Source organism: Cyrtonyx montezumae, unplaced genomic scaffold (genome assembly GCF_038088225.1).
Source record: "Cyrtonyx montezumae isolate F1298 unplaced genomic scaffold, pur_monq_1.0 scaffold_21, whole genome shotgun sequence".
Taxonomy (NCBI): domain Eukaryota; kingdom Metazoa; phylum Chordata; class Aves; order Galliformes; family Odontophoridae; genus Cyrtonyx; species Cyrtonyx montezumae.
Genome location: NW_027071948.1, coordinates 2,729,722 through 2,754,912, shown reverse-complemented (window position 1 = coordinate 2,754,912; position 25,191 = coordinate 2,729,722). Strand labels below are relative to the sequence as shown.

At 49.5% G+C, this 25,191-nt stretch overlaps 1 protein-coding gene across 1 annotated transcript in view; it reads right to left on the bottom strand.

Moving 5' to 3' along the window:
• NOC2L (NOC2 like nucleolar associated transcriptional repressor) overlaps positions 1 to 25,174 on the bottom strand; it is a 33,260-nt gene extending 8,086 nt beyond the window's left edge. Inside the window, exons 1-16 of the mRNA XM_065738017.1 lie at positions 25,128 to 25,174; positions 24,916 to 25,050; positions 24,090 to 24,264; positions 23,453 to 23,572; positions 22,742 to 22,862; positions 21,806 to 21,896; positions 21,280 to 21,358; positions 20,716 to 20,826; positions 19,431 to 19,544; positions 18,606 to 18,791; positions 17,077 to 17,216; positions 14,185 to 14,296; positions 8,762 to 8,875; positions 8,504 to 8,605; positions 4,506 to 4,649; positions 376 to 489 (exon numbers count right to left, since the gene is read on the bottom strand). Of these exons, the coding sequence (XP_065594089.1) occupies positions 376 to 489; positions 4,506 to 4,649; positions 8,504 to 8,605; positions 8,762 to 8,875; positions 14,185 to 14,296; positions 17,077 to 17,216; positions 18,606 to 18,791; positions 19,431 to 19,544; positions 20,716 to 20,826; positions 21,280 to 21,358; positions 21,806 to 21,896; positions 22,742 to 22,862; positions 23,453 to 23,572; positions 24,090 to 24,264; positions 24,916 to 25,050; positions 25,128 to 25,147 (1,878 nt within the window). The 5' untranslated portion in view covers positions 25,148 to 25,174. The remainder of the gene's footprint in view (positions 1 to 375; positions 490 to 4,505; positions 4,650 to 8,503; positions 8,606 to 8,761; positions 8,876 to 14,184; positions 14,297 to 17,076; positions 17,217 to 18,605; positions 18,792 to 19,430; positions 19,545 to 20,715; positions 20,827 to 21,279; positions 21,359 to 21,805; positions 21,897 to 22,741; positions 22,863 to 23,452; positions 23,573 to 24,089; positions 24,265 to 24,915; positions 25,051 to 25,127) is intronic.
• Between the last annotated feature and the right edge of the window lie 17 nt (positions 25,175 to 25,191).

Here is a 25,191-nt window from a genome sequence, read left to right as displayed (position 1 = left end):
TGAGAGGCAACTTCCCCTCCTCACTTTCAGGTGCTGCGTGTGTGCACAGCCTGAACTCTAAAACTACATCACATGCTTGTTGCTAAAGTAACACCCACACTAAGGCTCCAGCACAATGGGGTCTGTCACCCAACCCACATCTGTGGGGACACAAATCTCTACTGCTCCTGTCTTCAGCTGCACCCGTCAGTTACACAGCACGGGCCTCAACAGGGACAGAGACAAATCCACCCTGGCACTCCTTCACCCACACCCTACTAACTTGGGCAAGGGGACAGAGCACAGGCAGGGCACACAGGCACTGCTGCCAGGTCGTGGCTCCTCTCCCTGCCACAGTACAGGTGATGTGCAGTAAGGAAGGTCCTCTGTTCTTACTCTTTCTTTGCCGGTGATTTCCAGTTGTATCTCCTTCTCTCTCAGCTTCTTCCACTGAACGTAGTACTTGGTCAGAGGTGTCCCCTCCTCTCTGACCTGCTTCTCCCATTGTTCCTGCGGGCAGAGAGGGTGATCATTTAGGGAAGGTTTTAAAGCAGCCCTTGGCAAATGCAGGGAGTTAAAAGTTGAAGAGCACTTCCCAAACAGCACTCTAGGTAAAGCAGCTGGCAATCATGGCTGAGGCTGCAAGCAGGACCCAGTGTGAATGTGGGCACAGTCACAACAGCAAACGTTGACCCAGGAGTGGTGTGACTCCAAGGAGAATCAAAGGGACAGCTCAGAGGATCTATCAGGACAAAATCTGTCCCCAGCTCTCTCAATGGAGACACATCTGATCGCCCGCTCGGTTCTTGGTTTCAATTCAGAAAAGCCTAAGTACAAAAGAAGTTTGATTGCCTCTTTCCCACTGTTGTACAGCCAAGTGTTTATTTTTGAAAGAAGCGTTTCCTTGCGGGGTCTTGGACCCATCCCAACCTTGGGAGAGCAGAGAATGAAGAAACGCTGAGCTTCTTTCCACTGTCCAATCTGGGAGGATGTGGAGGTGCAAACACCACACTGGGAAGCAAATGTGATGGTGAAAAATTCTTCCAGGCTTCCATGGTTTGGAGTATCAGTGCTGGAAGGGGCTGGGGGCAGTGTTTCCAACCCAAACACGTTTTTTGACCTGACAATTCAAAATGCACACGGAGCTGTACCTGTTACCTGCATTACTGCAGTGCCCATAGGCTCTGCTCTGTCCTGCTGCAAAAAGTCCACCTCGTGCAGCAACAGTGATGTGCAAGCAGGAATTGAGCAGGTGGAGGAGGAAGGGGATGCACAACAGGAGAGGTTTAATGCAGGTCTTTTAAGAGCATCCTGAATCCAGGGCTGAGAACAAATCCTGAGCTCGGTGTGGGAACACCATCCTCACAGCACAAAACATACCAGCAGCCCTGATATTCTTCACCTGACCCCAAAGCAGCTCTGCTTCTGGAGGGCTGAGCACGATGGAGAAGACAGAGAGCACTGCAGACAGCAAAACACATCACACCACGCCAGCCCTTGGTGTGGTCCATCAGCAGAGGAAGTGGGGATTAACCGTGGTGTCTGCACCACGAGCTGATCTTTGGCAATGAAATGGTGTCCAGCCTCCCCCACCTGCATGCTAACAGCACAGCATCCTACAAACAGGGTTAGAAATGCTGCATCAAGCCCCTTCTAGCAAGCCAGATCCCAGCCTTACAGCCCCTGTGGGGCTGTCTGTACGGCAGCCCGGGGTCTGTGCTGGATGCTCACAGCCCACAGCTAACAGCAGGCTGCAGGCAGGGCTGGTGCACCACTGGCTCCAGCAGCTCTGCTGCAGACACCAGCAGGCAGACAGCACAGCCCCACGCTGCACAGGGAGGGATTCCTGAGCAGTACAAAGTCACCCCACTTATAGATCAGGCTGCTAGCAGGCTGCCAGCTGTAATCAGACCATTTGTTGTTGCTGCTCGCTGCGGACAGCTTCTGAGAAAGGCTCTTCTTAAGGAAGCCAGATGTCTATTTGTTCTGCCTAAGACAGCTCTTTTGGCTTCAGAGTGTGCAGAGATTAAGAAGAAATAAAAGAAAGGCCACTGAAACACTGTTATCTTCCTAGTCAGCACACCTCAACAGGAGTATGGAGAGAGGATGCCATCAGACCAACCTCTTGCAATTCTCCTTCCATGCCTGCCTCTGCATCACTGTACTGCTAGGGAGCACTCAGCAGGGACCAAGGCCACGGTGCTGGGGCTGTACAGATCACTGCCCTCCAGAAGCACAGAAGAGGATCTCTTCAAGGTTTTTTTTCTGCATTTTGCATTTCAGCATGCTGCCTTTGAGAGCTAGCTCAGAATCTGGCCTGTGCTCCTCAGAGTGGTGCAGGCACAAATGCATGGATGGGAATACCAGAGAGCATTTGCTTTCAATTGCTCTTGCTGGCAAGGGGGACATGCAAATATTTCTGGCCTCCCTTTTTTCCCTCCCCTTGCTCTCTCCTCCCTTCCCTTTTCTGGCAGGTTTTGCTCCAGCAGAAATGCCAGTGTCCTGCATATGCTGGAGACAGCCTGGCAAACTCAGCCCAGATTTCGAGGGACACTCCAAGCCACTCTGGTAAGCCCAGTCTCTATGAGAGCTCTGGTCCTTTTTGGAAATCTACCCCCATCTATTTGCAAAGAAGCAGGAGGAAAGCACATGGCCACAAGCACAGAGCTTGTCCCCAGGCACAGAGATAAGCCAGGATCCTCCACGCCAGAGAAACACTGAGCAGGCTGTTTGTTTTGCTCCCAGGAGCACTGAGAGCCCTGAGAGAGAAGAAAGGCTTCCTTCTCTCTCAGGGCACAGTGCAGAAATACATTTTGCACTAGCAATCCAGGCATCCTCTCTGAGCAGCACTTTGTGTTGTTGTACCCCTAAGAAGGCAGCAGAGGAGCCTGCATCCAGGGAACTCACCAACTCCCTTTCCCAGAGGCAGGCTGCTTGCTGCTGCCCCACTGGGATCAGCCCTGCTTGACCCACGCTGCTCAGTCCCCTGGCTGGGATGCTCCTGGGCAAGCAGGTGCACCAGCATCAGTCAGGAGCTGTGCAGGCAGCAAGATGTTAAAGTAATCCAATCTTCAAACAAGGGCTGCAGCTAGAGCTGCTGGGAAAAGCAGACTGTGTGGTAGAGTGGTTGGAAACCCTCTACTTTTATTTTTACTTCTTTTAATGCCACGATCTTCCCCAGCCCATCATTCCACAGAGAGCCCTGGGGGCTGAAATCTCTACCTCTGCAGAGTGGGTGGGTGGTCACAGCACTGCCTGTCTGCAAAAAAAAAAACAACACAAAACAAAACCCTAACCACTCCGCTCCAGACGGGAAGCAGAATTCCTCTGGCAAAGCAGTCCCAGCCAGAAATGTGTTTATAGAACCCAGGACTATTTCATCTCTTCAAACCAGCTCCATCACAACCCCTTAATCCCAGAACAACGCTGCTGTGTCCAGGCACTGATAGGTCAGGATTTCAAAGGGTAATTTTCCTGCAGTTACTGCCCCTGTGTGTCTAAAGATGAACTAGCCTGCACCACAGCTCTGCCCCATGCCCACCTGTCAGCGTGGGGCTTTCAGTGATGCACAACTCCAGAATTTCCAATGACACCATCGCTCTGATGCCATCAATGACCCTCCAGACACAGATCTTTTCACCTCTCTCCTGCTAGGTGAGGAAGAATCAGAGCCACCACTTATTCTCAGAGGCGTGCACACACAGCACGTGTGATTTACACAGGGCCTGAATTTCAGCTACTGGAGAGCTGAGCAGGTCCGCAGGTCCCCAGAGAACAGAGGAAAGCAGGTAACACCCCTAGCAATGCCTGCTTTGATTCAGGAGGACAGCATCTCTCAGCTTGTTAGTCACGTGGCCAGCAGCTCATTTCCTAAGGTAAGGGGAGGTCTCCAGCATCACCCCAGCCACTCTCCTCCATCTCAGCACTAAGGCAGAATTACTCTGAGGTTCAACCTACCGACCCTACACATCACCCAGGGCCATTGCAGCCTCTCCAGTCATCAAATGTAATCTGCACCTTATCAGCAGGGTGGACTGCAGACAGAAGGACACACCAGCATCTCTCGAGAGCAGTATGCCTGATCCTGGCTCTTACAGCTTTACTGATTCTGGGGAAAAGTTTGTCTCAGGAGTCTGAACTGTCACATGTCAGTCAGCCTGCGCTGCTGGAAGGTGGAAGTCTGTGCTCTGCAGGCTGGGAGGAAACTTCCAGAGAGGCAGAAAACGAAAAGCAAGAAACTTCCCAGCAAAAGGGCATGCCCCAGCAAAGCAAGGCTCTTCCGTACCCCTGCGTGTTAACAAACAACGCAAGGCTGTAATTTATGGCCTTGAGTATTTTCCACGAGTCTCTTGGCTGCAGAGCCTCACCAGCTCCAGCATCAGAGCCCAGCCGAGCTCGGCTGTTTGTGAGCCCCACCCCAGGCTCCCATTCCATGATGTGGTCCTCCCCCCTCCCCCTGCCACCCCCTCAAGCAGCCGGAGCCTGACTGTCTTTCCAGGAAGCCCAAATCGAAGCAGCAGACTCACCACAGACTCCCTGCTGGCCACGCCAAAGGTTGCTTTCTGACGCCTGCTGGAGATGTAGGCAGAATTTTCCTGCAGTTTCTCCAGGAGCTGTCGGATAGGCTTGCAGTAGTTGGCAACCTTACATTCCTTCAGGAAAGATTTGAGCTGGGAGGAGGAAAAGGAGAGGAAGAATGAAAGCAATGTAATCGTTTCCAGAGCCCCTCGGTGAGAAAACATCTCCCACCCCGGTGGCAGCACGGGGTGCTCCTAGCTGCTGTTGTAGTGCAAGTATCAATGTCTCGTGCTCAGGCAGACAAGGGCAACTGTGTGTGCACCACATGCGCAGAGAGCAGGACTAACAGTGGGTGCAATGTGGCCAAAAGCACAGAGAAGCTAGGGCTAGAATGGGAGAAGGTGTCTGCGGGTTAAGGCAACAGGTATTGGGAAGGCAATACCGAGGGCTGTGGCTTGAGACTGCAGGCTGGCATTGAAGGCAGAGACTGAGAAAATACGGCAAATGGGGGAAATTTCTGAAGACTGGGTCTTCAGCATAGCTCAGTGGGAAATGTGGGGCAGTCAGAGCTGCAGGTCATGCCAGACGGCCATCTGCAGGGTCACACGGGGTGAAGTCTGCTCGCTGACCCAGCTCTGCCTGGCACCTCCTATCTTTCAAAGGCCACAAACCCACGCAGCCACCACACAAAATTTGACAGAATGACTCTGTGTGGACAACCCACATCGCTGTGCCTAGATACTCCTTTCTTTTCAGACCCAAGGGCTTAGGTGGGATGGCTGGGACAAGAGCCAGTCTGCCAGGAAACCACAAACCCTACCACTGCCTGCCAGCCTAAGGACCATCTCACTTGCAGAAAGTCAGCTCCTGCCTTCTCTCTGTGCAGGAAACATACAGCTGCTCTTACACAATAAGACTGTTTCACTACAAACAGAGCATGCTATTGTGCTGTTGTCTATCTCAATAGCTGTGTCCCCAATTAAACCCCTCTTCTCCCTACCAGCACACACCACCGTGCACAGCCCTGACACCTCCAAGCTGAATGGTCAGGCTGCAGCAGATGCTCTTGCTGACAGGAGGAGAGATGTGGGTCTCCAGATGGACCCAGGGCTTTAATTCCAGCTCAGCACGCTGTCTAGAAGTTTTTACCAGCCCCCTGACATCAAGAAAGAGACCCAAGGGAGCAAAAGAAAGCAGTTAACCACAACCAGGCCTTCATCTCACTGGGACCTCCAGACACCATCATGACTGAGACAACGGGTTTCTAAGCCATCAAGCACAGAACTGCCTCCTCCACTTAATGGCTTCAAAAGTTCTGCCACAAAAGAGAGAGATGGCCAAAGGAGGGCTGTGTGACCCTCCTGCCAAGCCCACAGATCAAGTGGGGTGCCCCTCTGTCAGGGCACCATGCTCCTGCTGGCTGTAATCCTGGGGTTCTCTCATCCTTTATCCCCAGCATTCCTCCACCAGTCAGCGTTCATCCAGCTCAGACAAACCAGAGTCAATATCAACACCTTTCCCCCTTCCCACAGAGCAAAGAGCCCATCAGGCAAGCACAAAGAAACCAGCAGCAAAGCACTACTGCTGCTGCTGGTCAAGCCTGTCCTACCCTCACCCTTCCTTTCTAAAATATTTATTTTTTAGAGGCGCTGCATATTTATCTCCACCGAGAGATGCGTTTGTCATTCCATTTATCTCACTTGATCCCCACAGCTGCAGCCCCAGATCCATTTCATCCGCTGCCACATACATTATCATTTTTCTTTCGCTGCAGAAGTGTCACCTGAAATCCTGCAAAATCTCAGCCTCTATCTGAGCAGGTTGGTGCTGTACGCTCTCTCTCACAGCTCCATGCTTCATTTCTCCTCTCCCCGACCCTGGCAATCCCTCACAGTCCCACCGCTATCTGCCACGGATATTAACGGGAGGTAATGAGATCTCAGCCCCGTGTGAAGAGGCAGGGAGCAACCAAGAGGGCAAAAGGAGACAAAAAAAGAGGGGCACTCTCAATTCCTTTTTCCCCTCTGCCAAACTGCAGCTTTCCTGAATAAAAGCAATTAGAACATATGTGCATACGTATGCGTCTGCACCGTTAACATCTCGTGCCAGTTCCTCGAGGTGATTAGTGGGATTGATTCAGCCTTAAATAGCGATGCACAGACCACAGCTCCTCTTACAGTAAACAACACAGGGAGCTGTAAGTGATCTGAAGCAGCTGGGCCTGTGTAGGCCACAGAACCCAAAACCACCGAGACCCCACATTTGTTCAGCAGGGAGCAGAGGGCGAGCAGGAGCCCTGTGAGGTCACCAGTACCTCCTGTCCTCCTGCAACTCCTGGCCAGCCCACGTAGGGTGCGGAAGGGAGCCAGCCTACGGAAGCAATGACTGCCCAGGGGTCGACCCAGCTGGCTGGGCAGAAAACAGCAGCCTTTGAGCTGCCTCCCTCCCCGCTGCCTCTGCTCCCCTTTGATCAGCCCGCTGCTTCCTGCCTCGCAGGCTTCCCGAGTTCAGGCTGAAAGCAGCTCAGCCCCACTTCTCCCAGAGCTGCTGCAGCCGTGGCCAGCTGGAAGCCAGCCCCCACAGCACGGCGCTGAGAGGCGTGAGCTCATCGCGAGGGGGAACGATGGGGACAGATGGATTTTTATAGTTAACTGGAACCATTCCAGGGGAAAAGCCTTCCCCCCCCTCCCCACGCACATTTACCCGAAGGCTCGCCGAGATTTTGGGAAGCTAACCTCAGCACCCTGGCCCAGGAGACGCCACGAGGCTGTGGTTACAGGCAGCCAACGAGGAATCCAATAGCATTCATTCTCTGCAGAAAGACAGTGTTTGGAAGCCACGGGGCTCTCGGTGCCAGAGGGCTGTCAGCCGCTCCTCATTCTGGCTCCGACAGCCCTGCTGCCCCCAACAGCTGCTGGCTGCGAGGAGAGGGCTTTGTTCACCACCGATAAGAGCTGCTCCCTGAGCCCGGAGAGCGCCTGTCAGCTCCCATTAACAGCGGCAGCCGGCTGCCAGCCAGGCAGCGCCCGTGCCAGGCGGCGGGGGCCAGCCAAAGGCATGTGCCTGGCAGCTGCCAGCCCGCCTCACAGAGCAGAAACAAGGGGATGTGTAGCAGGGGACCCAGCTGAGATGCTGCTCCCACGTCAGCCGGAGGCACCGTGGTGACAGCGTACGCAGACACGCTGGCTCGTGGCATCGAGCAGTGGTGCGTGTCCCCACGGAGCCCTCTGCCAAGCCTGCATGACACCTGCCACTCACGAGTTAAAAATAGAGAGGAATGGGAGGAAGGGAGGGGGAAGGAGCTCCAACACGTTTGCAACGCTGAGCAATCTTGCTGTTCAAAGCAGAGAGGTCGTGGCTCGCTCTAAACCAAAGCCACCCAGCTAGCAAGGTGTCAGGGGAGGATTATGCACAATACACCCAGACACACAACCCCATTAGGCAGTTTTATTGCAGACAAGGAATTATGTAAATGTAAAGTGGAGAGGAAGAGCAGCCATGGCAGAGGGAAGGGAGAGCACTTTGCAGCAGTGCTGTTATGTGCAGCAAGGAAGAGGGACAGAAATAGAACTGTAGTGTTTTGCAAGGAAGAGTTTGGGATTTGGGTGTTGCCATCTTGTGGAGAGCAGGTTGCACAGGTCATAAGGCAAGCAGTATGAGCTCTGAGAGCACAGGTACGACAGTGAGGTAACACAGCAATTTGGGTAATTCTAAACCAATCAGAAACTGTGTTCACTAGTCAGAAATGTATCACCACAGGGATTGTGTGGTACCTCATCCCTCTTTGTATCCCAGAAGAGTGGCTCATTCTAAAGCCCTTTTCACCCACCTCCAACCTTCCATTAGATGTGATGTCTCTGTTCCCCCCCATATGCAAATAAAAACTACGATCAGGAAGAGGTGAGCAGCTCTCCCCATACACTGCCAGAGCTCATGGTTAGGTTAAAGGACCTTACCCCACTCTGTACACATTCATGGCATGACCAAGAGATGCCTCACGCCTTACCTGAATGACAGTGGGGAGGACCAGCTCTGGGAATCCAATGCTGTGGGCTTGGCAATGAAGATACTCAAGAATCAGGTCATAGAGCTGATCAATGAGCCCATCCTGGGTAGGGAATGCAGAAACAAGCATCAGATAGGAACCAGTCTGGGAAACGAGTCTCTAACCTATGGGATGTGATCACAAAACACATTGCCAGGGCAACCTTTGATCACAGAGTTTCTGAGGGTGAGCACTGGGCATGGCTGCAGTTCCACTTACTCTGAAGGCCTTCTCCTGCAGGTTGGCATTTGAAAGCTTCAAGATCACTGCAAAGTTTATAGGCTTAGCACTCATGCGCCCTGGCCTCTTGTTGAAGTCCACTTGTTGGAAAATCTGCAACAGAAGAAACAGAGCCTGAAGATGACTGCACCTCAAAACATACACGGTGTATCGTGACCCAGCTGAGACTGTGCAGTCAACAGCAGAGCTGAGACGACCAGAAACCCTGAGCCCTGACTGCCTGCTGTGAGTACTGTGCTTTACACAGCCTAGCTAGGGACAGTTTGGGAGTCTGTGTGCTGTGCTGCCTATCCTCTGAACACAGGAAGGAGCAAAAGGTTTCTGGAATGAACAGCAGTTCAAGTGGGCCCTTCCCCAGCCTGGCAGGGGAAGACCTCAGGAGAAAGATGACGAGAACTGCAAAAGCCACTTGGACTAGGGCACGTTCTCAAAGGCTCCCACGAGGGGACTAGAAGGGGAAACCAAGGGAAGTGTTCATTAGTAATGGATTCTCATTTCAAAAAGCAAGCCAAGAACTGGCAATCATTTGCACACCAGATGACATCCTTTTAAGGAAGCTGACACAGTACACATCCTGCCCACCTGTGTTTTTGTGCACCTAAAGGCAACCTCCCATCCCAGCCTCCAAGGCACTCAGGCCCTAGAATCATCAACAATCTTCAGTTTCACTCTGGGGGAGGAAACAATTTCTATTCTCCCTACACAGCAGTAAGGCATCCATCATCAGACCCCAACCAGGCAGGAACATGGAGACAGAGCACGCTGATTGCTGAAGGGCAAGGTGGGGGAATGGGAGGATGGTCAGGTCACACTGATGCCCCCACGCCAGAAAAACATGGAGGCAACTATTGATTTTTTTACATTTTATTTGTCAATCCAGGTTTATTGGGAAGGGAGGGACAAGCTTGGTGGCTTGTGAAAACAAAGAGCCCCAGCCCAGGGAATCGATGCTATAAACCTCGTTATGCACAGTTATTTCTTTGGCCAAAACAATAGCATTGATCCCTGAGGTCAGATGCATTAAAGGAAAAGGCACCATGCCTGTGAGATCCCTACATGCCACTAGGCAAGCAGGGAAATACAACTAGAGGTACCAGGGTGCTTCTCAGGGCACGTGAGAAGGGGGGAAAACACAGCTGCCAAGCTTAAGATTGCCCAGAACAGTCCAGCTAGTGGCTGGACTGGAAGGATAACTATTGTCTAGGGATCCTGTGGCATGGTAGAAAGGACCAGAAAACAGCAGAAGGCAATGATCTGACCCAAGTAACGAGCAGCAGCAGACAGAGGAAAGAACAGGGCAACCTAGGTAGGAAGGAGATGGATTTGGGGCAATTTCTATTTAGATCAGTTTCTAGAGGTGAGTAGCACGTGCAAAGTGTACTCAGAGACAGAGCCTGCTCTGACAGAAAACCAGGGACCCAAGGCTGCACCCACAGCACATCCTCTTTATCACCCCATCCCCATTTCTTTCTCTCAGGCTGTAGCAGAAGCCCCCTGGCAGTGCTTTGATCAGCCCCAGGCCAGCACAGCAGGGATGCTGAGCACTGCAGGACCTGCCTGCAGCTCCCCTCCAGCTGCTCTACCATCCTCCCACCATACCCAAGGCACCCAGCTAAGCAGCTGCAGTTCAGATTAGCTGCCCAACTTTTCTTTTTTGTCAGATTCATATATTAATCCCCTGCTTTCCATTTTGCACATACTGCATCTTGCCCTGTCACTGGGTACCACTGAGAAAAGTCTTCGCCTCTTCAGTCACACTGAGGTTGAGATGGGAAGGGTCTTCTGCAGGTCACCTGGGCCAAATCTCTGCTCAAGCAGCCTCCAAGAGCCAGCTTCAGACCATCTCCAAACATAGAGACTGCCTTCAATACCCCTCAGTCACTTATCTGGTCCACGATTCATCAGCTTGTCTGGTAGGAAGTTATGAGAGATGGCATCCAAGACCTTGATTTGATAAAGTGAAGATAAACCATCCTTGCTCTCCCCACATCCACCAAGCCAACTGTCTCATGATTTGACTGCATCAGATCGGGCAGTATCATTTCACTTCAACAACTTCCGACACACACAGAGTTGTGACCCACAACTCAAAAGCTGCAGTACAGTGGTGGAGGGAAGAGAATGATGCAAACGAGGAATGGGTGCAGCAGTTCAGCCCAGCGAGTCTGAAGTTCCCATTTCTACTCTGCATAAAGGATGCCAAGAGCCCAGATCTTGCAGAAAACCAGTGCTTAAGTGTTTAACATTGTCCAGCACTAAGTTCCAACCACAATTTTCGCATCAGCTGATTTCCTCTCTCCACCACCCACAGGTTGGGCTTCAAGCCCCTTGGGACCTTCTCCAAAGCAAGCTGCACATCCAAAATAGAACTGAAGCCATTTAAGTGTCAAAGTGAAAAACTCTCGCCTTCCTAAGCTTCTCAGGGTTAACCTCTTTCCCAATCCCTCCACAGGGAAGCTAATTTTAAATTGGCACGCCAAGCCTGCCTGTGGGGAGATTTCCACCTTGTTTATCCCCACCTGCCTTCCAGCAGATGAGCCACTGGTTCTCCTGCTGCAGAAACTAACGCCTGTCACAAAATAATTGAAGTGCTGAAAAAAATATTAAAAGCCTGGGATCTCACAGGCCCTTTGAGGGGAGGAACAAGGCAAAAAAAAAAATAAAAGCCTGCCTGCTTTACGCTCTCTCGAGCCATCTCCTCTTTTCTAAGAGGCAATTTGAGCCATTTCTTTCACTCCATCCTGAAAAGTAGAGCCAAAGAGAGCACAGCACTGGATGCCCACGCTGGGGAGCATCAGCTCTTGTCACGATGCATCAAGCAGACAGCTCTTATTCTATTGGCAGGGGCTTGGGGAATTCTTGTGCCTATGGGAATTGCACAAACATTCCATCTGCTGTCTCCTGAAAGCACAGCAGCAACAGGGCTGAGACATGAGGTAGTAAGGGTTGGTTTTCCTTGATGGTGAGGGGGAAGGGCAACCATTACATGGTGCCTCCTTACAGAAGACTTTCTGGGATCTACTCTAAGGCTACACAAAGCCTCCTCAAAATAATAATGAGTGGCTCCAGATGTGGCCAAAACAGAACACAAACTCCAGAGCCATTCCTTGACCACATTTGGATGCAGCTGCAGCAACAGACCAGGCAGTACGCTGTCTTTCGTATCAAATGGAGCATGGGAAGGCTTCGATCTGCTCTCTGACCCCAGCCATGCCCCTCAAGTCTGTTCCTGCTTAAAATACCAACACTGATTAGATTCCTATGTCTCATGATGAGATCATGATGTCTCGTGATTCCGTGTCTCAAACTGGAGAACGAGAAAAAAAAATGCACAAGTGTTGGAAGCAAGGCCAGGTACCCTGGGAGGAGCACGGGGATGCTGCTGGGCTGTATGGGGGTCAGAAAGACCAAGGCTCAGCTGAAATTAAACTTGGCAAGGGGCTCAAGGAAGAGCAAGAAGGGCTTCTACTGGTACATCAACTGGTAAAGGAAAGTCTGGGAGGACACACTCCCTTCTTAGTGAGCAATACAAGCAGTTGGGAACAAGAGACAAGGCTGAAACAGTCAATAGCTTCTTCCCCCCTCCTCAGTCTTCACTAGTGACTGCTCTACACACAGTCCTCGAGCAGATGGTTCAGAAGGTGGGAACTCAGGGGGGAACCATGCCCCTCCCACTGTAAGCAAAGATCAGGTTCAGTTTTTTTCCACAGTGAGGGTTAAAATTGTGAGCTAGTATGAAAAGGCTCATTGTAAAGCACTAAGTTGGGCATCAGAACATGGGTTCTCCTCTCAGCAGTGCCCAGCACCTTGGACTTCAGGCAGGTGAATTCTCCTCTGTGGGCTGGTGCTCCTGCCACCTCATCTGCACAGCTGCAGTACACCTCCTGTCCAAAGACAGCTCATAGAGTAGGATTTGTCAGAGCATTCGTGGACCTCTATGAGAGGATGGAGCTGGGCAGAAACAGGGGCAAAGGGAACAGCTCCTGGATACTCCTGGGAGTTCCTCAAGGTGTTTGAGGGATTCCTTGCAGGAAATGGGCAGGAAGAAGGGAAAGGCTGGCAGCTGCTGGGAGGTTTGAGGTTAACATTCCAAGTTGGAAGTTAAAGGAATGTGAAAGCACACAAGCAACAGACCCAACATGCATGCAGACATTTCCCCTGCTCCCGTGTCACCAAGGTCTGGATGAGTTGGGCTGAGCAGCACCTCACATAGCAGGGCTGGATGTGGTATGGGGCTTGTGGAAGCAGGGAGGAAGCTCAGCATTCAGTGTGGTGACATCTGGCTGGAGCCTGACACAGATCACAGCCAAGGTGTTGGGGCCACAACGAGGGGGAGGCAACCTCAAGGGGAAAAATAGCATCTCTCAGAGCTTTAAAAAAAATTCAATAAGCAGCAGGGGAATCATCCTCCCCCAGGCTCCACCACCACAGAGCAGAGATGCCTCTATCACTAAATCTGGCTGGCAGAATTTCAAATGTGCGTGACCAAGAGGAAGGAAGCAGGCGAATGGCAAAGCCACACAGGCCAGGGCCAGGGCACGGTGGAGGGGGAGAGGAGGAGATTTATAAACACCGCTGGCTCCCGCAGGCTCAGAGGATGTGGTTTGTGAAGGACGTTTACAACAACACAAAACCACAAGAGCCTCTGCTTCAACAGAACTTGATTAGGAACGAGCCTGGCTGACTCAAGTCATTTATTATAGAAGCCCCCCTCATTCTTGTTCAACGCTCTGCCTTACGCTGACCTGCTGGTGCTTTGTGTTCCCCACCTTGCCCTGTTCCCTCACACAAAGGCCTTTCTTCAAAGAAACGTGGCTGCATCACTTCTGTACCCTCACAGCAGCACAGCAAGACCTACGTGGAGAGATGTCAGCAGTCTGATATGTGTGGAAGCTGGACAGCCTCAGCATTATCCTAAGAGAAACACATTTCAACTGAGCATCCTGTGTTTTGCCAGGCTGCCTTCATGGGATACTATTCCTAAATAAATTCTTAGTTCTTAAAAGGTGTTTTTCCTTTCCTTTTCCTTTGTAAGCAGTTACAAGAAATGCCTCCTAAGATACATAGGTATCAATAGGATCAGGGGAGCTCGGGGAGTTACTGCAGCTAGCTGTGCTTCTGAATCTCTTCTTTGGCAGACTCTGCCCGTTCCAACTGCATCAGCTTAACCACCCAGGGATGTATTTTGCACCCAGCTGATCTCAGATACTCTCCCCTCACAGGAGAATATAAGTTTAATCCTATTTGCTAACCATGCAATACATTCTGCCTGATGGCATTTGCCAGGGATTTCAGGACATAAGAAGATCAGGAGACTGTGGGAGCTGTTGGTGGGTATGGCAAACGAGTACTCATCAGGCAACAGGCATCAGCCTCTGCTAGATCGGCAGGAACCAACTAACCTCCAGGATAAATGGCAACACTGGGATGAAGGTCCTGGTGTTCTCTGACAGCAGGGTGAGGGCACGGATGCAGTGCATGCGCAGAGGGTAGAAACGAGCTGTGGGCACCAACCTAGAGAGGGAAAAAGAGGAAAGGATATCAGGTCATGTTAATACAGGAGCTGCACCTGCAGCCTTCAGTAACATTCTGGAGCATTTTCTGCACTAGAAAAGGAAGATTGTTTTAGTATTGCACAGCAAACCAAGCTGTGGAAGCTATCCCACAGTGGGAAATAAAATTCAGACGTGCTAAAGCTCTAACTCTAACAAGTTTCTGCAACCCAAGCAGCAGGTTGTGGGTCCTGATGGGGGAGGAAGCTGCCCTGTGTCATGTAAGCCAGCACAGGCCAACACAGTGCCCATCAATCACAAACCTACCACCCTATACAAACCTCTCACTATGCACCACCTCAGCTTGAAAGACATGGATATCCTCACAAGTATTCTGTTTCTTTTCTTTCATTCTAATTCCCAGAAAACAGCTTCACATCTGAAAGATGAGTACATCACCCCCCAACCCCAAAAAGAGCTCACTGAGCAACCCAGGAGCAGGAAAAAGAAACAGATTTGACCAGGAACCATAAATCACATTCCCCCTCCTCCCCCCCCCAACACACACACAAAATAGTGAAATAATTATCACTGGATCCATTATAGAAATAAATCTACTTTGCAACCCTGATCTGGCACCAGTGGAGATGACGAAAGCCATTCTCAGGAATTAATTGATCGAGGGATAAACCTGTTAAATGTATAGATTTACTGTAAACCAAGACCATTAATTTTAGAGTGCTCTGCGATGCACCAATCTGCTTAACTTCCTGATGGCTGGATGCACAGGGAATATAAAGCACAGCTGGGCCTTGGCTCTGCAAGAAAGAGCTGACCAGGGGTCAACCCCAGGGGTTTCTGCCTTCTCTGAAGGCACCAGGAGGATGAAGACCAAAACTTCAAGTGCACCACAGACATTCATTTAGCTGTAAGCCAGGGAGGAGCACTATGCTTACAGGTTGGCTTTCTACCTTGTCTACTAGGGCTAGGAACAAGGTAGAAAAACCCATTCCAGGATGAGGGGATAAAGAACAAACAGCTTCTACAGCAAAGCCAGCAATGAGACACCATTCAGCAACACTAAGAAAAAGCCATCAACTTCAGCATGCCTCCATTCGGCGCTCCACCTTCCCAAATCAACATCTTGATCAGGTGTCACTTCAACACATTTCGGAAATGTGTTATTAAAAATGCTTTGAAAGTATTTTATATGCTGGAGTGCAAGAAAATGAAGAGCTCACTCTCGTTTTAGCAGCAACTCTCCGCTCCTAATTATCTTGTTCCCATCACGTTTCTAATTCTGCCTTGGTCCTTGCCTGGAGCAGAAAGCCTGGGAGGAGTGATGCTTCCCCCCCACGAGCCCCTGGGGCAGCAAGAGGAATCAGTGTGCTCCTGCAGACAGACAGACATCCCCACTTGCTGCTTTTCAGTGGAGCCCGGCGCCACCTCCTGGCACTGAAGGCACTTGGAGGTGAAGATGCTCCTTCCCCAAGTGCTATCCATCACCCTCCTGGTGCTCCAAGAGCACTACATCAGGAGCACAACCAAAAGGCTGTGCAGATGGAAAGGCTGCAGGCACAGCATCCCTCCCTCCAACCCCATCACACAGATGAGCAGCAGGGTGACAAAGAGGAACAGGCCTTATTCTGCAGTCTGCTCATTGCTGGTAGGCTCCATGCAGCTCCATACCCCTGCCAGGCCTTCAAGAAATGCCTGAAATGAAGCAAGAGCTGAGAACAGGCAGTCTGCACACCTAGGAAGGCTCCCAGGCATAGACTCAGGCAGCAGGAGCCCACACTGCCATACCATTCCCACCCATATCTGTACATCCCATACATGCTACCATAACCACTCTATGCATCCCAGACACTGGCTTTGTTAACCTGTGATCCATTTCTACTTCCCCCACTTCAAAATTGATCCAAACCAATGAAGCCTTTGTCAGATGCTAACTGTACCACACCAACCAGCCCCATACATCAGTCAGGAGCATTATTTATTATTTGGTGCTCTTGCTGAGACTCACACGATTCCCCTTTCCTTGGCCCCAGCTAGCTCGATTTATCCACCCAGATGGGCAAAAGACTGCCTCGAATTGTCTGCAGGACAGCTAAAGCTCAGCAACAGCAGCAGGAAAGCCCGCACATGTGGGGGATGGGGGTAAGGATGCAGAGTGAACGTTTAAATCTGCTTATCTTCATCACCACTTGGAGGTTTTCAAGAGCAGGCGGGTGGTGTTCTAAAGCTGAGAATCTGGTTACAGAGCTAACAGGATTTCAGAGATCACCAGAGATTCAGAAATTCCCTCAACGCCCATTAACAGCAGCTTCTATATAAGCACACAGACCAAAAATTCTCAGCAGAGATGTGCTAAAAAACAGTGAGCCCAGTGTTTCTAATAGCAACAAATACACACAGAAACCCAATTCTACACAGAAGACTTGATTCTGTATTTAGCACCGTCTGCTTTTAGGTTCTGCTGTGGGACACATTAAGTACAGTCTCTCCCTGCACAACTGGGAGTTGTGCCCAATCCTTTGTGCACAGTATCTGGTTTCACATGCACGTGAGCCCATGATCTCACAGCCAGGGAAAACAGAGGTGCTGACTTCCTCTTCAATTGTCTTTTAATCCCTGCGTGGCACATGCCCACAGTACTCCAGCTGCAATGCTTCCATCAAAAGCAGCTCACACAGTTCCTTACAATGCAATGTTAAATCACACAGTAGTAACACCCCTTAGGAAGTGCTCTGCTGTATCAGATGAGAGCAGCATTGCCAGCAGAGAGAAATACTGACTTACTTTATACAGCCTATGATGACTTGTGTCAGAGGATAGATCAGTGGCTCCATGACCTCGCTGGGGTAGATCGTGCTGAGAACTCGACACCAGAAATACAGGCAGTGCACGTATTGCCAGTTATAGACAGACTGGAAGTTCTCCTGCACAAAAGGGATGAACACCAAGGCTTAAAAATGGGGCACGTAAGAAGAGCTCACTCTGGCTCCCCTGCAAGACACCATACTCAGCATTCCCTAAAAGGACAGAGGATTTGGCCAAAGAGACACAACATAGCTTAAGCCACTTCTCTAGTGTAACACTACACATACAAGTCCCCAAAAGACTCTTTCCAAAGAGTTACACATGCCCACATATTCCTCACAACCCAAAGCATGCCACCACAGTTGAAGAGACTATGCTTTTGAAGGTGCCTCAGCTCCAGCCCATCTTTCACACAGACTTCCAAAGCTCAGGTCACTGTCTCTTTCATGTGATGGAAACTAAGTGTGCAAGAGCTGGAAAAAGAAGTATTTAACTGCAACTACTGGCCCAAACCTTGCAGCAGGACTTGGGATGCAGCTGGACATGTCAGAGCTCTCCCAGCTCTCTACGATGTACTAAGGTCTGCTCCCAGCTTCTCTCGTACAGCACAACCTGTTCTTGTAATCACCTTCCATAACCAGCCACTACTCAATTTAAATTAATTGGCTTACTGCTGAGATTTGTACATTTTAGTTGTGCTGATGTCATGCTAAGTTCCCACAACCCACCCCAGCTGTGAAAACAAGTGGATTTAAGTCTTGTCTGGGCCAAGACTGAGTGTGCAAGAAGCCAATACAATCCAATTAGAGAATATATATCCCAGACTTCATTTATCCCCATGTCTGAACAGCCAGGAGATTTAACTGGTTACCAGTCCTGCAATGTTTGGGAGCAGCTCAGCCATTAATCTATAGGGATATGTTTTGCTCAACAAGAATAAAGCCAGGATTAGCAATCTGACTCAGATTTGCTAGGTCAGACTGGAGGTGGCCCAAATCAGGGCTGTTCCCAAGAGGTCTGAGCTGCTTTGTTCAGTGATGCCCTATAAATAGTACAGATTGGCAATACCAGCTGCTGCTAAGTGGGGCAGATGCACCCGTGGGCACTGCAGTTGAAAGATGTACACACCAGGGTCATTCCTGGTCCCCTCCACCTGCAACATCAAAGCTGTAGTTTCACAAAGGGAAACAGCACGTCCAGCACAGAAAAGGGCAAGTGGGTCAAACTCTCAGCAAGCTGCAGAGAGGGAAGTGACTCCCACTCTGCAGCAGAACGTTCTCTCCTTCATTACAGAAGCTCTAAGCTAACACAAAAGAATTCACAGACAGCTATGAGGACCTCTGAAGCACCCAGCCTACAGCAAAACAAATCCTTGGCACATTATGCATTATGAAACGGATCAGATAAGTATTAAGAGGTGCCAAAAGACTCAAGTGGCTGCAGTAATGTTCCTCTCTCCACACACTCCCCACAAGGAGGGCACTCCTGCCACACTGACAGGCACCTACCTTCTTTATGGTCATGGCACTGCGCAGGTGGATGGCAAGCTGGCGGATATAGATGAAGGCATGCTGGTAGGAGGTGTGAGTGTCCAGGGCATACATCTCTGTCAGCGTTCGCTGCATGAAGTTGATCATGGGCAGCACACTGGGGGAAGTAAACCTTGAGTTCTTCACAAATGCAATGTACATTTGCTATTGGGGAAAGAGAAGGAGATAGAACCATACTGGAAGTGAGAACAAAACCTTGCCCATTCTGGGGTTTCCCAACACCAGTGCGTCATTGCTCCTGTAAGAAAAGACACTTCAAAAGAACAAGCAAAGATAGCTTTAGCCTGCTCCTTCTTCAAGGGAGCCAGGAATCTTTTCACCTCTACATTGTTTAGCACAGAGCTTGAGAATACCTCTGCCATCGCTGCTCCAAACAAAGAGAGGAAAGAACTGTGGGATGGCTTTGAGCCATACGTGCCTACAGCTGGTCACAGTGGTTAACATGGTTCTCTCTGCAACAACAGAAAAGAACCAAACTACGCTTGTGAACCTCAGCTACTTAGCAGCTGAAAGATGAGAGCAGCTCAGCTCACCAGAAACAGTCAGCACTTGAAGAAAGGAGTACTTATCCTGTAGACAGGCAATTACCAGAGGCATTGTCTGCTAAGCAAGAATGGTAGTAGTAACCAACAGGAGACCACACTTCAACCTAACAGTTTTTCCCAGTTCATTTCCTGGGGGTGCCAATACCTGGTGTACCTCACACACTGCAGCTTTTGCCATAAGGTTTTTTTTACACATGACTTCCAAAAAGCTACAGAGTCAAAGGAATGCCATGCTTACCTTGAGCAAGGGACTTATGTATGCCTCCTTCCTGTGGCGGCAGATCTTGTTCAGCACGAGGAAGGACAGTACTCTTACTGTTTCTTCACCCGTGCTCCACAAATGAATTGCTTGCTGGAATGAAGAGATTCAGATAAGTGAAGGAACAAAGAGCCTCTCCTGCTAACAGAAAGGCCTGAGCTTCCCCCCTTTACATCAAACAAAGCAAGGGGAGAGAAGGATTACAAAGATGGCAGGCCATATAGTTACAGCATCAGTCACAACAGCCATTCTGCCCTTGTGCTCTAGCTGTAAAAGCACTCAAAAGGTTAAGGTTAATGCATCCATGATCAATACAACTTCACAAAAATAACATCTCTGAAAAACGCATGTAGCTTTATGGACATACACTGGGGCACAAACGTGATGAGCACACAGTGCACCACAGCACTCATCAGACCAGCTTCAGCAGGGAGGACAGCCTCTGCAGAGGCCTGGGCTAACAGACATCCCACCATTGACACATGATCTCAGACACTGCTCTGACATGCATAAGGCAACCAAACATCAGCATCTCTCCTTCACATCTTGAAGAGGAAGTGAACAGATTTCAGTTTTCCCAGACCTGCTCTCATCTGTTCAGGCTGCAGATTCACTTGGACATGCAAGGCTCTGTCAGAAAGCATCAGGTACAGCAGCACCATAACCATGGCACAAGCTTGCAACAACTTCTCTACTGATAAATACTTGAGGAAATCAGAAATGTTCCAGCTGCAGGGCTGAGAAAGCCCTCGACAAAATCCCCTCCTCAGCAGTTTTCAAACAATACCAGGTGTACCAGCCCCTCACCACTCTGTACCAGACATCTTTACCAGAGGGTTCCCAAGCCTCATTTAAATGAGGTGTTGCAGCTTTTCATGCCAACATGTCACCCTGTTGCCCTTTTTCTGCTCTTCCACACCTCTTCTGTTGCTCTTAAGCATTTAGCAGTTGTGACTAAGTTTCTGTAAAAATATTCCACCCCCAGCTCTTGAGAGTGTAATACCATCACAGACTAAACACAGCCTCAGTACCCAGGCAGCAAGAACTCCATCTGCAGCAAGGAAACAGACAGCTTCCCAGAACACCCCCACAGCTTTGTGTGGGGACTAGCAGCAGAAACACAGCTCTGTGCCCACTCATCTTGCCATGAAAGAGTCTCACAGCACCCAGAAAGCCCAGAATAGAAGCACAAATCCTTTCTAGGACCAGAAGAAAAGTGAGAATCCAGTCTTGACTACTGTGAAACCACAGCATGTCACCTCACCTTGAGGAGTATCCGGCACTGCTTTGGGAAGGACAGGTAATAAGGCACTATGGAACTGACATGCTGGAGGACTGCTGCTCCAACAGAGGCTTCTGTTAAACAAGACAGGAGCTACAGGGGAAAACAAAACAAGCTTAGTTAGCACATAGTCTTCCTTTAACTATCAAGCATCTCATTTTTGCTGCTCCCAAATAATTGCCACTGAAGGACTGGAAGAAAAGCCTCCTCTAGGAGGAAGCCCCAAAAACCCAAGCTATATCAGGAACAGAGCTCGTCCATGCCAAGTTAAATAACCACCCTGAAAGTACATCATCATAGCAAACAGGAACACAAGGCACTGGCATGAGTTTGTCACTTCAAGCCTCATTTGGACATACTATTAAACTATCTATACACTGAATTGTTAAGACACCTTAACACCAACTTCAGTGTCACCTCATTACAAATAACCAAATCTTCCTCATCCTCCTCCTTGCACTGCAAGAGCTCCACACTAAACTCTTCCAAGCACTGCTGCTAGTAAGAAGCAGTGTAACACTGATGCACAAACATGAAGTTCCTTACCTGGACAGTGCACGTGAGGTACATTCTTACATCCAGTCGCAATTTGCTCCAAAGTGGACTACTGGAAGGGAGGACCATTCTGAAAGTGAACAAGAGTTGGGCTTAGATTTATAAAAAAAAAAAGCAGTAACAAAGCATGAAGAACAGTGAACTCATTTCCTCAACACTGCCAGTGAGTAAAAATATCTGCTTGAAGTACTTGGCCTCACTGTATGTAAAAGGCCTGGTCCCTTACTCTGAAAAGTGGCTCACAATGCCTTAACACTGTTCTTGAGTGCCAGCACACACAGTTCCAGGAACCCTTCTTTTAAACCCACATGCACTGTGCTAACAGCTGGAGTCTAACATCAGAGAGGATGCATTTTCCAAGGGAAAAAAAAAAAAAGAAAACTTGGCTAGGTAACTCTGACACAACTTCATAATTGTATGGAAAAAGTTGCCATCTTTTTCCAGTCTCACTGCCAAAAAGCATTGTTCTGAAGTAAGCCCAGACAGCTCTCACCTGCAGCTCTCAACTCAGACTCACTTTTGTTTGTTCTTGGGGGCCTTCACAAGCAGCAGCTTTTGCAGGCAGTTGAAGAGGTCCCGGATACAGAAGGTCACAAGGGCATTGAACACTGGTTTAAAAAGTTAAAGCATTTACAAATGTTTTATAAATACATTCACAGTTTCTCAGCTAACCTGAGAAGAGCTCCCCAAAGAGCCAGTAACTCCCACAGACTTATGGAGTCTCCACAAACTTCCAGACCAACCCATGACTTCTGGTCAGACCTACACCACTCTCCCCCAAAACATGCTGAGAACTGAAAGACATTTTTTAAAGAATCAAAGCAATGGACAATGAGTTCCAGTAGCATTCTTGCACTGAAAAAGAAATGAGGCTTAACCAAAAGCCATGAAAAATGCAACAGCTTTAAGCTGAGTGAGGAAGAATTAAAGCACGGGTGGGTTTAAAGTTACCGCAGCCTAAAATTATAGTTCCAGACATCACACTTGATAGGAAACTAACAAAGATAAGGTACCCAGTAAAAACAGGCAGACTGCAGGCCACGTGCCCTGAAACACTAACACAGAGCCTCCCCCTCTGCACCATGCTGAGGCAAGTCTGAAACTGGATTGCCTGCACAACCTGGAGTTCACTTAAAAGGGAGCTAAGGCATGGAAAAAAACTGCATCATATCTGTGCTACAGCACAGTAATCCTGTAGAGGAGATCTAGACTAACGGTATTTTGAGAGGTCCTGCCTGGGAATACATGAACTTGACAGCAGAACTGAGCTCTGAACTACATTAAAGTTACAGAATGTCATAAGGTGAGAAGACAAAATGGATCAGTCCTAGAGACACCAGCAAGGATGTAAGTTTCTTCCATGAGTACTTATCCTCACTCTCTTCCAATAAATAAGCTTTTCCCTCTAAAATGACTGACTACCTTTTCACACAATGTATGGCAATCAACTCACCTGCAGCATCAAGGACTTGAAACTTGCTGGGATCAGCCCCACCATCATCTCCTTTGGTGGTTGCTACAGCTGCTTTAAATGCTTGAGTGATTTCATGGAAAAGCCTTGGTGTTAGCCCTCTCTGGGGAAAGAATAAAAACCCAACAGTCTAAATTTCTGCACTTTACTGGGACAACAGTGCTAGAATTTATTTTAAGTTCACTGGAAAAAAAAATAGATATTTTAATGTAAAGAAAGGCATCAAGACAGCAAGTGCTAGTGGCTTTCACCTGCTTTAAAATAAGTTTCTAAGGCTTTTAATGGGTTGGGGCAGAAGGATCAAGAAGCAGAAACAGCTGCAAGCAATTATCCAATTTAACCTCTCCCTCCCACTCTCAGATGCAGCAAGATCTTTCATTAAAACACACTGCTAAAAACATGACTTCAAATAAATTCTTGCAACTGTCAAAGACACAATGCACAGCAAGGCAGTGAACAAGAATCAATCATTCTGCTTACTCCTGACACACTCCAGTTTCTCTTGTCTTTCCATTTAGAGCAAGAGTAATATTGCAACCCAGTGAAAACTGCAAAGGTAAGTCACACTGAACTAAGACGAGCTGTAAGGGTAGGACCAGCATCATCTCCAAGATGGCCTTTAGAGGTGGCAACACATGGGCAAACATTAAGAATAACAGGCTCCAGTGCTCTGTATTCTAACTCCCTGCTCACCTCTGCAGCTTTTTTCCATTCCTCAACCATCTTCAAGCTCACAGGGATGGATTCAACTTTCTTCTGTTTGCCTTTCTCACGTTCTTCTTCTTCATCATCTTCATCATCTTCACTTGCTTCCTGAAAAAGTACATGAAGAGACTAAGAAAACACACATTTTCTGGTTCTATCTCTTCCTGAATAACTACTGAAGAGAAAAGCAGGCAGCAGCATTTGTGTTAATGGTGTTATCAGCACTTTGTGTAAAGCTGTAACAAAATGAAGATTATCACAGATTCCAAGAAAGCTCCCTCAGCCCTGCAGCTTTGCTACATAAGTACAACATGCAATAGTTGAAATCATCAAGGATAAAGCACGTCGTTTGCAGGAAAATAAACTCTCACTGAGAAAAGAAATCCAAAGCCACAGGTTAAAAACAGTAGTGCAAGGCTCTGCCTTCACAACCTTTAACTTATGCTCAGCTCAAAGCCACAGCTGATTTCTGGATTACAAGCACATACACCTGCAGCTAATCTCTGAAGCTCTACACCTGTGCAACCATCAGCCCAAATGCAATTAGCACTTGCACTGAAACTCATAACACACAATTTAACAATGGAAATAACTAACTCCAGCATTCTGAAACGGTGCCTGGTACCTCTAGCGTGTCAGGTGGGATGTGCAACCCTCCCTCTTCCTCATCCTCAGAACTGTCTGAAGCATCAAAGTTCAGCAGTGTGCGGTCATTTTCTTCCAAAAACTTGTAGAATTCGGGATCTTTCTCCTTCAACCGGGAGAGCTGGTCCTTGTGTTCTGATGCCTTCCCCTTTTTTCTGACAAGAATTAACATGTGTTTATTCATTGCTCAAACTTCTGCTGGTCCTTTAAGAAAAACAAGCAACCACTGGGCAATAAGCACACCTGCAGCTTCATTTGATTGGAAAATCAGGGCTGAGGCTTCAACACCTGCTCTGGAAGGACTCCCCAAAGGCTACACTAACTCAGGATTAAGAAAACATAGAATCAGAGAATGGCTTTGGTTGGAAGGAACCTTAAAGCCCAAGCAATCCCAACCCGTGCCGTGAGCTGGGTGACCCCCATTACAACACGCTGCCCAGGGCCCCATCCAACCTGGGCTTGGCCACCCCCAGGGATGGGGCTCCCATGCTGCTGAGGGCAGCAGTACCAGGGCCTCACCACCTTCACTTCTTCCTAACACCCAACCCGACTCCCCTCTCTTTTAGCTTAAAGCCAAGCTTCCCACACCTCCCCTCTCTCCACAAGCTCTCCCCAAGCACAGAAGGCCGCAGTGCAGCCTCCAAAGAGCCCTGTCTTCCCAAAAGAAACGAGAACAGCTCACTCATACTCTCCCGAGGGAGAGTGCAGCCTACTCCCACTCCTTACGAAGCAGGGGAACGTCCCCCCCCTCACCCCCACCTACCCCAGGGCCCCTCACCCCACCGTAAGCCCACTCAGCCCCTCACCGCACGGCCGCCTGGGGCTGGGGCCTCCTCTTCCTCCTCGCCGCCGGCTGGGCCCTTTCCTCCTCCTCCCCGCTGTCAGGCCCCGACTCGAAGCCGTCAGCGAGGAACTCGTCGACGCTCAGCTCCTCCAGCTTCCTGCAGGGCGGGAAGGGAAAGGTGAACACGGAGCGCCGAGCGGAGCGCGCCCCGCTCCCCTCCCCCACCGCCCTCACCTCTTCCCGGCAGCCGCCATGCCGCCCGCGCGCTCCTCGCGGCAGCCGCACTTCCGCTCCCAGC